The following is a 16854-nucleotide window of genomic DNA, read 5'->3' as shown; positions in this document are numbered from 1 at the left end:
GAGATCCTGTTGTGGCTCAGTGGGTTAAGAACCTGACTAGTATCCATGAAGATGTGGGTTCATTCCCTGGCCTCACTCAGTGAGTTAAGGATCCAGTGTTAAAGCTTCAGTGTAGATCACACATGGAGCTCAGATCCTGAGCTACAGTGGCTGTGGTATAGACTGGCAGCTGCAGCTCCGATTTGACCCCCTAGCCCAGGATTTCCATATGCCACTGGTGCAACCTTAAAAAGAAAAAAATACTCATTCAGGAGTTCCCACTGTGGCTCAGTGGGTTAGGAATCCAACTGAAGTGGCTTGGGTTGCTGCAGAGGCTTGGGCTCAATCCCTGGCCTGACACAGTAGGTTAAAAGTATCCAGTTTTGCTACAGCTGCAGCAGCTGTAGCATAGCTTGCAGCTCAGATTGAGTCCCTGGTCCAGGAACTTTCATATGCCATGAGTGAGGCTATTAAATAAATAAATAGATAAATAAATAAATACTCATTCGTTTTGAATTGTATTGTGTTTACACTATAAAATTATTGTTTCATTTTTTTTCCAGTGTAGCATTTTCCTTGTATGCATTTGCAGTGTGTGCTAAGAAGGGAAGTGCAGGAATAAGTATCCTTATCTCAAAGCAGAATTCCTCCTAGAATATTTTTGTTTCTGGGTTATTCCAGTGTGTTTAGTTTTGAAGATGAGGGAGGAAGAGGAAATTAACTATTATGTTCCAAGTTCTTTTGCTTCTTGTCTTTCATTATGAAGACTGGGTATTAATACTCTTAGATGTCCTCAAACTAGTAACTATTATTCGAGTAATTTAGTCACCTGGCCAGATGAGGTTTTTCTTTACACTTTTTGTTTTTCATGGGTAGATAATGAAGTATGATATCAGGTTTCTATTGAGATTGATCTATAAATAATTCAGTAATGAATTAAAATCTTAGAGTATTAATACAAATGAACTGTAAAAACCAAATCTCTTTAAAAGCCAAATTTATGTATTGCAGAATTAATTGATTCATATCCTGTTGTCAAGGTAGAATGTGCTGATTTATACATGCTCGTAGTAGTGAAATTAAGAAATGAGAATTTAAGTGATTAAATGGGATATGATCTGATTTTCACCATCATTAGAACTGAATTCAGTTTTGATTTTGCAAAATTATTTGATTCCTTCTGCACAATTTAATTAAATTTTTTTTTGCCTTTTTTTTAAGGCCGCACCCGTGGTATATGGAGGTTCCCAGGGTAGGGGACAAATCGGAGCTGTAACCACTGGCCTACACCACAGCCACAGCAACGTGTTATCTGAGCCTGACACAGCAGCACACAGCAATGTCAGGTCCTTAACCCATTGAGTGAGGCCAGGGATCATCAAATCTGAGTCTTCATGGATATTAATCAGATTTGTTTCTGCTGAGCCACAGTGGGAACTCCTGCACAATTTTATACAGTAAAATAATGTTTAAAATTTAACTTTATGTCACCTTATCAGATAAATTCCTTGTTGTCTCCTAACTACATTTAAGGATCACAGAAATAATTTTGTTGATTGCTGCTTTGGAGGTATAAGATGTATACAAATTCTTATTCTGGATAAAGGATATCTTTGTATTTCTATGAATGTGAATCAAGAACATGGGGTGTACAGTGAAGATATTTGTTGTGTCCCAGGGAAAGGTAATAAGTTGAAGAGAAGAATTTGTAGTCAAATAAATTTGGAATATGTTGGTTTAAGCAAACCTAAGATATATTGAAGATTTCTCAGAGCCTATTAAAATATTTTATATTAATCAGATTAATCTTACTTTAAGAAGTTTAAGTATCTGGTCAGTCATTGATCTTACTTTGTGTAATCTTATCCTCTCTTACAAAATAATATGCAAGTTCCATGTCAGGTATCACATTATTTTATGGATGGGAAGAAAGAAAATATTTCTTCTTTAGGGGACATACACTTGAAAAGTCACCACATGTAAGAAATTTTGTATATGAATTTAATGTCTTTAATTCTAGTTTTCTAAAGTTTTCTATTTTAGTTCTGGTTCCTTAGATTTTGTAGGGACTAATCGGGAAGGAAGTAAAAGATAAATAGGGTAGAAAGTGAGGGTAGGATAGAAGGAAGAACTAATTCAACAAATTAAACTCAATTAAAAATTTTGCTTTGCCTTTATTTTATTTTGTCTTTTTAGGGTCATACCCACAGCATATGAAAGTTCCCAGGGTAGGGGTCCAATCCGAGCTGTGGCTGCCAGCCTACACCACAGCCACAGCCACACCAAATCTGAGCTGAGTCTGTAACCCACACCACAGCTCATAGCAACGCCAGATCCTTAACCCACTGAGTGAGGCCAGGGATTGAACCCATGTCCTCATGGATACTAGTCAGGTTCATTACCTCTGAGCCACTACAGGAACTCCCTGCTTTGTCTTTTTCTAAAATGCTTGTTGGACTAAAGTTTTCATGATATAGATGTTTCTGAACAGATTTTTATAGAGTAAATAACTTGCTGTATTAAAGTCTTCTGAAATTATTTTTCTGTGGTGTTTGGGGGTGTTATAGGTCTATTAGTGAAGAGAACAGTGCTACTGTAATATCCTCTGATTGATGGGAGTGCGCTGCACTTGAAAAACTATTGTTAATCGTGATTCTGGTTATAATTTGATATTTCTTTTATTACTCATTTCTACTCATTTGTCAACCTTGTCTCCATTAATGACTTCCAGTTTCCTTTTATAATATAATCTCTAGTTTTGAAGGTTTGATTCCGGAGAGTTGCAATATGTGTTAGAACATACACTGCATAATTTTTCAAGTTCAACCTGTAACTCTTCATTATACACATTATACACATCTATATTTCAGATGGAGCAGCTATCAGATGAAGAAATTGACCATGGTGCTGAAGAAGACAGTGACAAGGAAGATCAGGACCTGGACAAAATGTTTGGAGCCTGGCTGGGAGAGCTGGACAAACTCACTCAGGTTAGAAGTAGTGCTTAAAAATTTGGTTGAGGATTTTAAGGCATCACTTGTGTGCTAAAACTTGACTGTGTACTCACAAGAACATTGATATAGGTTATGGCTTTTCAAATACTGCTATAAAGGGGAAATATCCATAGTATTAATGAGTGAATAGTAATTCAAGAACAGAAGAAATTGATTATTTTCTGTGGTAATTTTAAGGAGTTTTTTAAAAATGCTTTTGGCAGAGGTTCTGTGCATCTAGAGGGATTTCTTAAAATGTATTTTATAAATTGAGTTGCTGGCTAAAAAGTTTTAAAGCCTAAAATGTAAATATCTAAATTTTAGTAAATCCTATCCCGTAACTTAGTGAATATGAATACATTTTACAACATAAATAGTATCCTCACATGCAGATATTTTCTATTGCATAGTTTCAGAATACTGACAAAATTGCATCCCTGCTGTGTTTTAAAACAATGGCAAAACCTTTTCATTTTGTTTTATTGGATCTTGGGTTAAAAAAAAAAAACAAAACAGGAATGACTTTATCCCCTAAACCAAGTCACTTTTTAGAGTAAAAGCATGTAGTATATTTCTACTCTAGTTAATGCATTATATTCAATGTATATGAAGATAGCCGTGTTTATTAAAACAACTTTAATTTTATGACAGTGAGAACATTAGAACAAAATTTACTTTCACACATCCTTAAATAATATCTCTGGGAAGAAATTTTGTGTAAATTGCTTCCTTAACCAGTAGAAAAAGAGGTGGTAAGGTGGAAACAAAGTACTGGTTTGTTTCTGTCCCTTTCTTTGGAAGTCTGGAATCGAAACTGAGAAACTCTTCATGTAATTTTTTTTTTTTTTTTTTTTGCTTTCTAGGGCTGCACCCACGGCATATGGAGGTTGCCAGGCTATGGTTCGAATCAGAGCTCTAGCCGCTGGCCTATACCACAGCCACAGCAACGCGGGATCTGAGCCACATCTGCAACCTCTACCACAGCTCACGGCAATGTCGGAACCCTGACCCACTGAGCTAGGCCAGGGATCGAACCTGCAGCCTCATGGATACTAGCTGGATTCATTTCCACTGTGCCACGAAGGGAACTCCACTCTTCATGTAATTCTTGTTAGATCATTTTGAAAATCAGACATGTTTGTGACCATAGCCCATTAATACTGAATATTGAGAAGAATGCATGCATTCCTACTAGGATTTCATGAGAATCCTCCCCTTCATGTCCAGTCAGGAGGAATAACATTATTTGTGTGATAAAGATCTTTTCTTATATAGTTGCCAAACCATTTCAGTTTAATTCTTTTTTTTTTTAAAGGGATTTTGGCATAGAGATGATGACTAGGGTATGCAGTTCTATGCTGAGGAGAAAAAGGAAAAAGGAAAAAGGAGGCAAAGCAAAGAGGATAGAAAATGGTAATGCATGAAAGAAAGTATGTGAGGGCCAGCTGACATATGTTGGGTCTCCTTGATTGTGGGTTTTATTGTCCATACCTGAGGAGGGGGCAAAAAAGAGAAAATCCAGGTAGATGTGAGTCCAGCTACTGTGGACTAGACTGGGTGGAGTAGACTGAATTCTACTAAATTCCTATTGAATATAAGAAAACCCTGTATTCTTCCCTGTATTTCAAATTCCCTGACATGCAAATGTGAAGAGCCATTCATCAAAAAATGTTGGCTCCTAGACTAATGCTGTGACTCTTCTTTTTTTAATGTGTAGGGAGAAAGCAGGTTAAAACTGTTGCGTAAGGTGGCTCACTGTTGACAAGTTCCTTTTTAACACTTCAGAAATTTTCAAAATATTTTACTAAGCTAGTAGCTAAAATTTCAAACTTCTTATTTATGTCATTATTTTAGTTCACTACAAAGAGTTCTGTGTACCTATATTATATAAACAATGTTAATGGTTTTTATGTTAAATCAGTTTTAAGTAGTTAAGTGTTTTCTGAATCTTCTGAAATTGTAAAATTTTGTATGTATTTGCATTTTTCTGGAAGAAGTCTCATTCTCCATGGCTTTTATCACATTCTCAGTGATAGCCCACCTCCACCCACACCCCACCCCTCACACACACACAAAAAAAGTTAAAAAACCGCTCCACTAGATTACCAGTTTCTTGGCATCAAGGAGTATTTCTAACTTTCCCTTGTTGCCTTAGCACCATGGACACAGCAGATTTTTTGTTTGTTTATTCGACTGATAAATGGGGTTGACTTTAAATATGTTGTCAGTTATATTCAAGTTTTACTGAAAACATTACCTACGTATTCTTCATTTTCCCTGAGGATTAGGCCTTGAATTGTAGCAGAAGATTTAGGTTTGAGGTTTAAAGAGAATTTCCTAGCTGTTTTATGAAACTTTGGAATAAGACACTGAATGGTTGTGGACCTCCTTTATCTGATGGCTTTAAAAACTGGATGAGGAGTTCCCATCGTGGCGCAGCAGAAACGAATCTGACTAGGAACCATAAGGTTGTGGGTTCAATGGCCTCGCTCAGTGGGTTAAGGATCCAGCGTTGCCGTGAACTGTGGTGTAGGTCGGAGACAAGGCTCGGATCTGGCGTGGCTGTGGCTGTGGCGTAGGCCAGCGGCTACAGCTCTGATTAGCCCCCTAGCCTGGGAACCTCCATATGCCACAGGTGCTGCCCTAAAAAGACAAAAATAAAATAAAATAAATAAACACTGGATGAGCATTATCTGAATGGATTCATCTTGAAACAAACAAGATTGCATTCTAATCTAATTCCATGGTTCTATAAATTAGCTATTCAGCATTCTTTTTCAGTTGAAATCTATTTGATAACTGTAGAGAGAAATTAAAGTTTTAGAAGACTAATCCTAATATTTATAAATATTTATTTATAAATTTAAACATTTATAAGTTTATTTAACTATGACCTTTTCCCTGAATTTCTCTATTGTGAATATCTTATTTTCCTTATTGTAGAAAGGTTAGAGAGAAAAAAAGTGTCATTTAAAAAGGTGGTGAGGGAGTTCCCGTCGTGGCACAGTGGTTAACGAATCCGACTAAGAACCATGAGGTTGCGGGTTCTGTCCCTGCCCTTGCTCAGTGGGTTAACGATCCAGCATTGCCGTGAGCTGTAGGTTGCAGACACGGCTTGGAACCTGCGTTGCTGTGGCTCTGGTGTAGGCCAGTGGCTACAGCTCCGATTCGATCCCTAGCCTGGGAACCTCCATATGCTGCGGGAGCACCCCAAGAAATAGCAAAAAGACAATAAAATAAAATAAAATATAAAGTAAAATAAAATAAAAATAGTGGTGAGTTAACTTACATTACAAGACACCTTACCTTGACATGCAGTATAATTCTAGAGCCTCACCTTGATAGAGCTTGAAAAGAACAAAGATATTCCATCACTGTCTGAATCACTGTCTGAAGTTGTAGCCACTTTCTGAGTCCAGAATTGTGCCTTATCTTCAGGGTATTTCATTCCAAGAATAGGCTATGCTGGACCAAAAACAGATTCCTTTGAAGAAATAGATAACAATTCTCTGCATCATTCCTTTCTATTTCTTTTCTTACCATGCCCATATAAATGTACCTGGCTTATTTTATAGGGAATTTATGTAAAATGAGCTCAGTCACTATACTTAATGTATTTGGAAAATATTTACTCTGAACCAATGACCATTTCAAGTAATTGAAAGAACTGTAACCAAAATGTTGTGAAAACCAGTTGTACTTTTCCTTAAGGCTATTACTTAGAAGAACTTGGATTTTATTACATAACAGTTGACTTAATCATAAACTTTATTCATCTTTTTATATAATTGAAGCATGAATTTAATATGATTTACTAAACTTTTTTTTTTAAGAGCTTGGATTCTGACAAACCCACAGAACCAATAAAAAGATCTCCTCTTCGCCAGGAAACAAACATGGCCAATTTTTCTTATCGCTTCTCCATATACAACTTGAATGGTAAGATGTAATTGGAAATAAAATGTAAAATAGTATACAAAGTTATATAATATGGAAGCAATGCAGCAACAATTCCAAATAATGCAATATAAAAATTATATGTTCATAACTTGACTGAGTTTTATATTCCTTGATTTGTGCATTTTATTACTAATTCAGATGATCACAGGAAAAAAACTGGAACATAACTGAAATAGTTTTTTGGTTGAGTTGTTAATAACTGATCAAGTACATACTCAGGTGGAATCCCACAGCAAACTTAATTGCTCTGCTTTATTTTCAGTGGAATAAAGTCCAGTGAAATTAACTTGTTTGTAATTTAAAAATCAGCCCCTCTAGCCTTTATTTAATATAGTTTTTGGTGCTGACATTTCAACCCGTAATATTTTAGGCCTTAACATTTCTCCTTTTATGCCTTCAGCTCTTTAGATATTAACATCTCTACCACAGCAGTTGTCATATTGACAACTTGGAGCCTATGGTAAAAAATTGCATAGGGAATGTGGTTAAAACCATGCAGCAGAGTAAAATTTTTGCATTTTTTTTTTAAATCTTTAAACTCATAATTTTATTTCCCTCTTACTACTACAAATCTTAAGAGATGGACTCTTAGGCTCTCTCTTGGAATTTAAAACAAAAAACTTAGAATTCTTGTATTTGATAGGCTTTAGGCCCAATGGGATGAATTTTTTTGCTTCTCCTTTTGCATTCATTAACTGATTTATAATAGAATGTATAAATTCAGATTCATTCATTGTGTTCTGCAAACATCTTGCATATTGTTCATTGCAGAGGCACTGAATCAGGGAGAAACTGTGGATCTGGATGCTCTAATGGCCGATCTTTGCTCAATAGAGCAGGAGCTCAGCAGTATCGGTACAGGAAATAGTAAGCGTCAAATGACAGAAACAAAAGCCCCTCAGAAAGTACCTCCTAGCCGACATACATCAAAACATGGCACCTCGAAAGGATTGTCTTCTTCTTCGTCTAATAGGATAAGTAAACCATCACATGCCAACTACTCCCTGGATGACATCACCGCACAGTTAGAACAGGCCTCCTTGAGCATGGATGAGGCTGCTCAGCAGTCTGTATTAGAAGATACTAAGCCCTTAGTGACTAATCAGCACAGGAGAACAGCATCAGCAGGCACAGTGAGTGATGCTGAAGTACGCTCTATTAGTAACTCCTCTCGTTCAAGCATCACTTCTGCAGCCTCCAGCATGGACTCTTTGGATATTGATAAAGTAACACGCCCTCAAGAACTGGATTTGACACATCAGGGGCAGCCAATTACTGAGGTAAGGAAACTTTCTTCCCTGGTATTTCAGTATTAAAATAGAAGGAAATATTTTTTAAATGTAGTTTTAATTAAATTTCTTGTTTTTTCTACATTTAAAATTCTTTAAGAATATACCTCTAAGCCAAGTTTTAAAATCTGACTCCAGAAAGAATATCTTACCAGATATGACATTGTCACAAAGATGATTAAGAAGAGATTTAGTTTCTTCAGTTTTATTCTTAGGATTATTTGAAGTCCTTAAATTAATGTAAATTGTATCACATGATTAAAAAACTTGCAGTGTGGTTTATATTTGATGATATTTTGCAAAGTTATGAAAGCTGTTAATTGCTTTCTAAAATGTTAATTATGAAGTAACCACTTGAGGAGTTCCCACTGTGGCTCAGCAGGTTAAGGACCAGATGTTGTCTCCATGAGGATGTGGGTTTGATCCCTGGCCTCGCTCAGTGGGTTAAGGATCAGGTACTACCAAAAACTGCAGTGTAGGTTCCAGATGCGGGTCGGATCCCGTGTTGCTGTGGCTGTGACATAGGCCCCCAGCTGTAGCTCTGATTCAACCCCTAGCCCGGGAACTTCCATATGCTGCAGGTGCAGTTGTAAAAAATAAATAAAATAACCACTGGAGAAAATGACTCGTATCTCCACTGTAGTTTGCCAAGATTCTGGTTCTTGGAGTTTACTCCATTTTATTATCAAAGAATCAGTGTGGTATAGTGAAAAGAGCTGCTGGACTCGGAATCAGAAAACTTGGTTCCAAGTGTTTTCCTTACCACTCACTACCCACCAGACCTTAAATGAGTTATTCAGTCTTTGTGACAATCAATTCCTTATAAGTAAAATGGAGCTAATAGTACATGGTCTACCTTCCTTGTACTGTGGTTCAGAGAATCAAAAATGATGTACATCATTTTTTAAAAGATGAAATTTTTCTGGATGTGATTAGGATACGGAATGGATTTGTGATAAAATTTAGCACAAGCTGAGTTTGATGAAGGTGAATTCTTTACTGATTTTTTTTTTCATCAAGTAAAAGGAAATTTTGTTACAAGGTGGCAGCAAGAGGAGTTGCCCTTGTGGCTCAGTGGGTTAAGAACCCGACTAGTGTCCATGAGGATGTGGGTTTGGTCTCTGGCCTTGCTCAGTGAGCTAAGAATCTGGCATTGCTGCAAGCTGCAGCATAGGTTGCATATGTGGCTCAGATCCCAAGTTACTATAGCTGTGGCATAGGTCTTAGCTGCAACTCTGATTCTGCCCCTAGCCTGGGAACTTCCATATGCCCCAGGTGTGGCCCTAAAAAGGAAGGAAAAAAAGGGGGTAGAAGCAAGAAAGAAGAAAGCCAGTGGGGGCAAAATAAAGCCAGTCTTCCATTCAGTTTGTATCTACAGTGTTCCCTAATACAGAGTAAAATAGTTTATGTTAATACTAAGGTTAAATCTTATAAAATGTTGTTCAAGGAATTGCAGAAAAATTTAAAATTTAGACCTGTTGCTTGACATTATTGATTTAATTCACTAGATTAATTTCCATCAGACAGTAACTCTTGGTATCCACTCATGTATGTAGCTTCATTCTGAGCACCATGGATTACAAAAGATGCATGAATCATGGTAGTTTGGAGATAAATTTGAGTTTTATTGCTTGTAAAGAAAGATTATATCAGGAGTTTCCATCGTGGCGCAGTGGTTAACGAATCCGACTAGGAACCATGAGGTTGCGGGTTCGGTCCCTACCCTTGCTCAGTGGGTTAACGATCCGGTGCCGTGAGCTGTGGTGTAGGTTGCAGATGCAGCTCAGATCCCGCGTTGCTGTGGCTCTGGCCTAGGCTGGCAGCTACAGCTCCGATTAGACCCCTAGCCTGGGAACCTCCATATGCTGCAGGAGCGGCCCAAGAAATAGCAAAAAGACAAAAAAAAAAAAAGAAAGAAAAAAGATTATATCAAAGAATAAGCTTTCATTTATTTAAAATGAAACTTAAGTGCTATATATTCTATAGAGAACTTGAAAACTGATTTCCACCCTGTGATACTTGAGCATTATCAGTTACTTAGCATGCATCAAAATGTCTTTTAGACTCGTCTGTTGGGATATGAGAAATATTTTATGAGGGATGTGCTTTCTGGATTATTTTGTGTTTTGTATGTTGATATCCTTCTTTCCAATCAGATTATTTTGAGTTGGGTTAGGGTGCAGGACAGGCAGTGAACTAGTTAAGAAGCTGTAGGTGTGTGTTTCCATTTGTAAAATATGCTAGTTGTAAAGTTCACTCTGTAAAGTTCACTCATTATATAAGTTTAAATGGTAGAAAAGCAAATGAAGTAAATAGCGAAAAGTCTTCTCCCAGCGAACACTTCACATGGTATCTAGTAATAGCCATGGGCAAGGATACCATGTTCAGTGGTATAATGTTTAATGTGACTTCAGTATAAAGTTTGGTAAGTAAACCCAGAAAAAAAGCAGGGAAAGGGGTTATAAACTCTTCTCTGTCCACTCTGTTCTTTTGCTTCGCTCAGTTGGGTAGAGAAATGGTTTAACAGAGCACTCTTGTTGTGGCTCAGTGGTAATGAACCCAACTAGTATCCATGATGGTTTAATCCCTGGCATCACTCTGGGTTAAGGATCTGTTGTGGCTGGCTGTGGTTGTGGTGTAAGCCAGCAGCTGTAGGTCCAATTTGTCCCCTAGCCTGGGAACTTCCATATGCTGCAAGTGCAGCCCTAGAAAAATAAAGAAGGAAAGAAAAATGGTTTAACAAACCTAAAACTTGTTTCAATATATTTTTTTCTGGATCTAGTCTGTTAGGATTCAAACCAAGAAAACTGAAGGAGGCTTACTAGATCCTAAACCCATGTATCAAATTGCTCTTAGACACAAATACAATTTCTTAAAACTGTTTTAAATAGTTTTGCAGGCATAGAGTTAATAGTTCTAAAGAGACTTGTTATAAAAATAAACTCTGGTGAATATGCACACACACAAACTGATACACACTGTATTCTGTTCCCAGAGGTAAGCGCTTCCTACTCTTTTAGCTGATTCTTACTTAGTGTATTTAGCTCTTTATTATTAAATCTATAGTTATATTGCTATTCCTTGATTTTTTTTTTTTCCAGTTGTCTCTATTATCTCCTGACTTCTCACTCTGGAAAATTAGGATATAGTGCTCCTTAGACAACTCCCCTCTTTTCTCCCCTCCTGTTCCCCATCCTTCCAAAATATTTTGGTTGCATTACTATTCAGTGTTTATATTATCATGATTGTATTACATGCAGTTTACTGCTAATTGTATATATTTTTATTACATTTCCTTTTTGGGACATTACATTTTGCCTTTCCTGGAATTAATTTGTCTTTAGATTTTAAAATAGCTCTTTGTATATTTTATCACTGTTTCAAGCCCAAACTTTCCCTCAGTTGATTAAATCTCTTTCTTGGTTCAAGCAAAATTGGTGTTCCATGATTTCATCTTCTTACAATTCTTCTTTGTCTTTTGTAGTCTTTATTCTAGTATCATTCTTAGGTCTTTTCTCTCAGATGGTCGAGCTTCTCCAGAGAAGATTCTTCCAGTCTTCTGCATGGAGGGCATATGCTTAGCAGCCCACTTGGGATAAGGAATGATCCTCAATGTGATCTTTCCTTTAATCCTTCAGCATCAGGATTCCTCACCCATCAACACTATTGACATTCTGGGTTAGATAATTCTTTGTAGGGGACTATCCTTGCATTATAGGATGTTTAACAGCATCCCTGGCCTCTACACACTAGGTGCCAGTACTGTGTATACCCCTCCACTTGTAACAACAAGGCCTGTCTCCAAACATTGCTGCATGTTCCCTCTGAGGCCAAATGCCCCCATTTGAGAATCACTGTGTTAAGTCGAAAGGGTTAATAGTAGATCTGAGACACCCCCCCCCCCTTTTTTTTTTCATGAGGAATGGCCGTGGATTTTCCCTCTCCTGGCATTCTTTTACTAGAAACTTGACTAATATAGAATGTGTCCTGGTAATATTGTTTATTTGTGAATTGACTCTGATTGATGAGTGCATATGGACCAGGAAGAGGGAGTGGGCAATATAGAAGCCTAGGAAAAGACACTGAATTTGACTTCCTGCTTTGCAACGTGTGACTCTTGTAATGAGTGTGAACATATCCATTGAAAGGCCCTGAACTTACATTTATTGGTTGTTAAACTGTACTACTGGTTCCTGTGAAGTTTCCCTAAGCCCAGGTGATTTCAGTACTTAGTTACATGATCTTTCTTTTACAATGGCGAGTCCAAAAAAAGTCCCTGGTGGGCAGTATAAATCCCTTCTGAAGATAGCATGTCACATACTAGCAGGCTGTCTTTGTCTTTCTGCAGAACTAAGTGAAGCTGGTGCCAAGCTCTGGTCTGTTGGGTCCTATAAATGAATCTAGGTCTGAACCTGCGATCACTGCAGGTGGCAGGAAAGGAGGAAATCTGGGAATTAACTGCTTTCTTAAGTATGTTTTCAACCAACCCTCCTGCTTTTAGTTGCACCTTCACTTCTGCTGCTTCTAGAGACATTTGAGGTTACAAATAATGTAAATTGGCGTGCTCCTCTGCTTTTCTCCAGTGCTAGCTTACTTAGCATTCAGCTTTCCTTGTGCCTTCTGAGTGTTTACCACTCAGGTGACTATATGCTGTCTAGCTTCCAAAGTTTTGACAGGTCTTCTCTTGAGTTTGTCTTTAAAACCACAGCAACAAAATTCTTCGTCTTTGGGTGCGATTTGAAGAGGGAGTGGACCTACCTCATTGGCTGTTCTCAGTCTCCTACAATCTCTTGACCTTGGAGTGCCCTGAAGCTGCAGTCCTCAGAAAACCTTTCTGTCTGCATCTACTCCTTTTGTGATCTTACGCACTGACAACTCCCAAATTTTAATACTTCATTTAAGTCATACTTTCCCTCCTACATTTTAGTCCCTTTAAAACCAGGGTGCTCAACTAGGAGTTATTTTTGCCTCCCAGAGGTCACTCTGGAGACATTTTTGGCTGACAGTGATAGAAGGGTGCTATTGGTATCTGGTGGGTAGAGGCCAGGGGTAGCTTCTACAATCCTAAAATCTGACAGCCCCCATAACAAAAAATTATCTGACCCAAAATAGTGCCAAGATTGAGAAGCCATGTTCTAAAACCAGGTGGCACCTGTCACTCACAGTTAGTAAATGGCAGTGATACTGTGTTGTATGAAGCTGTCGTTGACAGTTTCTGATAAAGATCAAGAAAGTACTATTAAATCATCTTAGATTCAAGGAAATACAGGTTTCTTTAGCCAGTGTCCCTCCCCCTGAATTCCACGCTCATACATCTAATCAGTATCTCCATTTGCTTGTTTAATAGATAGCTCAGATTTAACTGGTCTGAAATGGAAGCCCTGATCTTTTCTCCCAAACTTATTCCTCCCACAGTCTTCTCCATCTTAGTTAATGGCTATTCCGTCCTTCCAGTTCATCAGGCAAAAATCCCTAGTGTCTTTATTCCTTTTTCCACCCTGCTTCCAATCCAGCAGCAAATTCTACGGTCTTAACTTCAGACTATATCCAGAATTTGATCACTTTTCACTGCCTTTACTACCTTCAATCCAACATCACCTTGGTATAGATTTTTGCAATAGCCTTCCAGCTAGTTTTCTGTGTTTAGTTTTCTGTGTTTACCATTCCATTAGCAATCTCTTATCCACATGACAGCCAGAGGGGTCCTATTATAGATAAGTCAGATCTTGCCTCTCCTCTTTTCATATCCAAAGGCTTTATATCCTACTCGGTATAAAGCCAAAATCCCTACAGTGGCCTGCAGGACCTTACCAAATCTACCTTCCTATTCCCTGCCCCTCTGTGTCTTTCTTCTCTCCCTCCTTTACCTTGTCAGCCATACTGCCTTTCAGTTGTTCTTTGCCACAAGTCAGAGCCCACCTCGGAGCCTTTGCACTTGTCTCTTGGCCTGGATGCCCTTCCCCAGGATAGACCCCCTAATTGCCTTTAGGGATTGCTCAAATGTCATGTGCCCAGCGAGGCCTCTGTAATTACCCTATTTTAAAGCTGAGCTCTTCTTCCTCTGCCCTGTGTTTACTTTTTATCTACCTTTTCTGCTTTATATTACTACTTTTGTCACCTTTTAAAATATTATATATTTTACTTTTTTAAAATTCTGCTCATCTGTCTTCTCCCACTTGAATGTTAGCTCCATGGGGAGAGGAGTTTTTTAAAACATTTCTTTGATTCTTAATGTATCCTTAGCATCTAGAACATTATTTGGCTCATAGGAAGCAATCAGATTATTTGAATTAACATTTAAATATATGCATGTGTGCCATACATCTTTGTCTAGAAGTCTTGTACTTTAAAATTATCATCAATTATTTTCTTTCAAGATGGTGGATGGAGTGCTACAAATGAAGTAACACGTGAAAACTCTGATAGTAAATTTTTTTTTCTTAACAACTAAGTTCTTTTGAGGCAATAATTATACCTGTTTTAAAGAAACCCAGGACAGAATAGTAACTTTCACTAAATTTCAGTGACAGAAATACCAATTAGAAAAATCAGTTTGAGGTTGGTACTATTTCATCTTGGGGATGTGGATATGTAAACTATCTAAAAATAAAGTAGCTCTGTAGCTTATCTTTCTGCCTCCTTGCTCTCTGAAGCCAGAAGTATAATTGCACAACAGAAAGAGTATGTCTTTTTCCCTTGGGCTTTTTTTCCTTGATTTTTGTTGAAATACTCTGCTTCCAGGCACTTGACATGTGTTATCTCATTTAAGCCTCCCACTATCCCTTTGGTAGGGGCATTATTCCAAAAAAGACATTAAGTAGGTCAAAAAACTGGTAAGTCTGTGTTTGAATTCCAAAACTGCAACATCTGTCTCCCAACTTTTATCAGTATCTTAAAAAAAAAAAATAAACTGAAGCAGATTATCAAGAATGATTATTTCCTAAATATTAAAGAAGGCTTTAGCAGAAAAATATTTTCCATGGATAAACATAAAAATGAATTATAGAATGATTTTAGTTAATATTCTTTTGAAATCCACCAGTAATGTTCATTTGCCAAGTTTTTAAAATTAGAATTCATTGTAGTTGAAGTAAATTCTAATAAGGGCTCTTTATTATCTAAAGCAAAGTGAGGTATATGCTGCAGCTGACTTTCTGGTACTTTAGTCACAGTAACTGATAAAACAGTACTTTTCAATAAGACAGCAGTTTGCAAATTTAAGTAGTAATTTCATGTTATAACTTCATATAAAGTAGAATTTACTGTTACAAGGTTAATGGCAAAACAGACCTTTATTTTCTCATAGGGTATAAACTAATGATTCTTCTGAATTTGGAACTTTATACATGAAACTGTATTTTCCCAATGAAAGAAAATGCTTTTAGATGCTTTGCCTGAAGTTGATGGTGGATTCAAAAAGTTTTGCTGAGTCTATAAGGACACTTGATGATTGTATTATAAATTTTTAATAGGAAAATATTCCTGAGTATATGAGCTACTAAAACTTTTCAGTGTTGTATATTTCCCCCTCATGTTTGTTTTGTTTTGTTTTAATGAAATCTTTCATGGACACACATTATAACTTGTGATGTAGGCAACACAGCATATCATAGCTTCAGTGTAATTTCTTTGCTTCTTTCACTCTTCAGAACTGTTACAGAATTAAGGTGTGCAGAAATTCTGAAGTATTGGAAAGAAAATGGCGATTGTGTTTATTGTAACATCAGGTGGCACTGGCACTGAAGTCCCAAATTATTCTTAGCAAACAACCTTTTGCGCTGAACTATTAACCAGGTTTGGGGAGGGGGGCATGGGGCTTTCTGAAACTTTAAGAGGCTTACAGGGCTAAAAGATCGGAGCTATTAGTTATTACAGCGACATTTATTCAAAAATTCTAAGGGTCATGTTGCAGTATCTCACTTAAATTTATTCACATGTACCAACTTGGTGTTTAGTTCTAGATTTCACTGGCCTAGTGAGATTTATAGAAGGAATGGGTATCCTATGAAAGAAGATCTGAATTCAGTGAAAGCCAAAGGAAAAGCCTGGTTCTCACTCAGAACACAAAACCTAGAGAATACTGGCATGTGTGCCCTGTTCCTTAGTGTGTGGATTTCTTAGAAATTTGTGCAATATTTCCATGAGGAAGTAAAAAAAAAGCGTCTTTATTTGGTTTTAGGTCTTAAAGAAGAGAAGGGGGAATAGAAAATAATATCAACTGCTCTACTGAGTGCTTAGTCTGTTTGGGGCATTTTGCTTTACATGACTTAACCCCCTGAATCTGTACAGTGCATAGTGGAATAGGTACCATTATCTCTATTTTACAGTGAAAGATAACTTTCCCGATGATTTAAACCCAGACAGTCTGATTGTAGAGTTCATACAGCAGTACCTGCTGCTTCATCACAGAATTGAGGAAGTAAGGCAAGAATAGACCGACCAGTACTTCTCAGATCCAGACCTAGAGGCAGAACTGGATGGTATTAAGAAGGCAAAGAGATTTATGCAGTAACATCTCCACCTTGTGGTGTGTTAGTGTAATCCCGAATATATTGTTAAAATTTAACAACTATAAACTAGCTCTAATCTAAATGAATTGAGGCTTAAAAATTCAGATGAGGGCTGGTGGTTTC

At 37.3% G+C, this 16854-nt stretch overlaps 1 protein-coding gene across 1 annotated transcript in view; it reads left to right on the top strand.

Annotated features, from left to right (window-relative positions):
* Positions 1-16854, top strand: part of RAPH1 (Ras association (RalGDS/AF-6) and pleckstrin homology domains 1) — a 95834-nt gene that overhangs the window by 32981 nt on the left and 45999 nt on the right. Inside the window, 3 exon segments of the mRNA XM_047773283.1 lie at positions 2850-2969; positions 6806-6911; positions 7704-8212. Of these exon segments, the coding sequence (XP_047629239.1) occupies positions 2850-2969; positions 6806-6911; positions 7704-8212 (735 nt within the window).

Source organism: Phacochoerus africanus, chromosome 3 (assembly GCF_016906955.1).
Source record: "Phacochoerus africanus isolate WHEZ1 chromosome 3, ROS_Pafr_v1, whole genome shotgun sequence".
Taxonomy (NCBI): Eukaryota; Metazoa; Chordata; class Mammalia; order Artiodactyla; family Suidae; genus Phacochoerus; species Phacochoerus africanus.
Note: the sequence above shows the minus strand (reverse complement) of the source record. Positions and strands in the feature narration are given on the sequence as shown.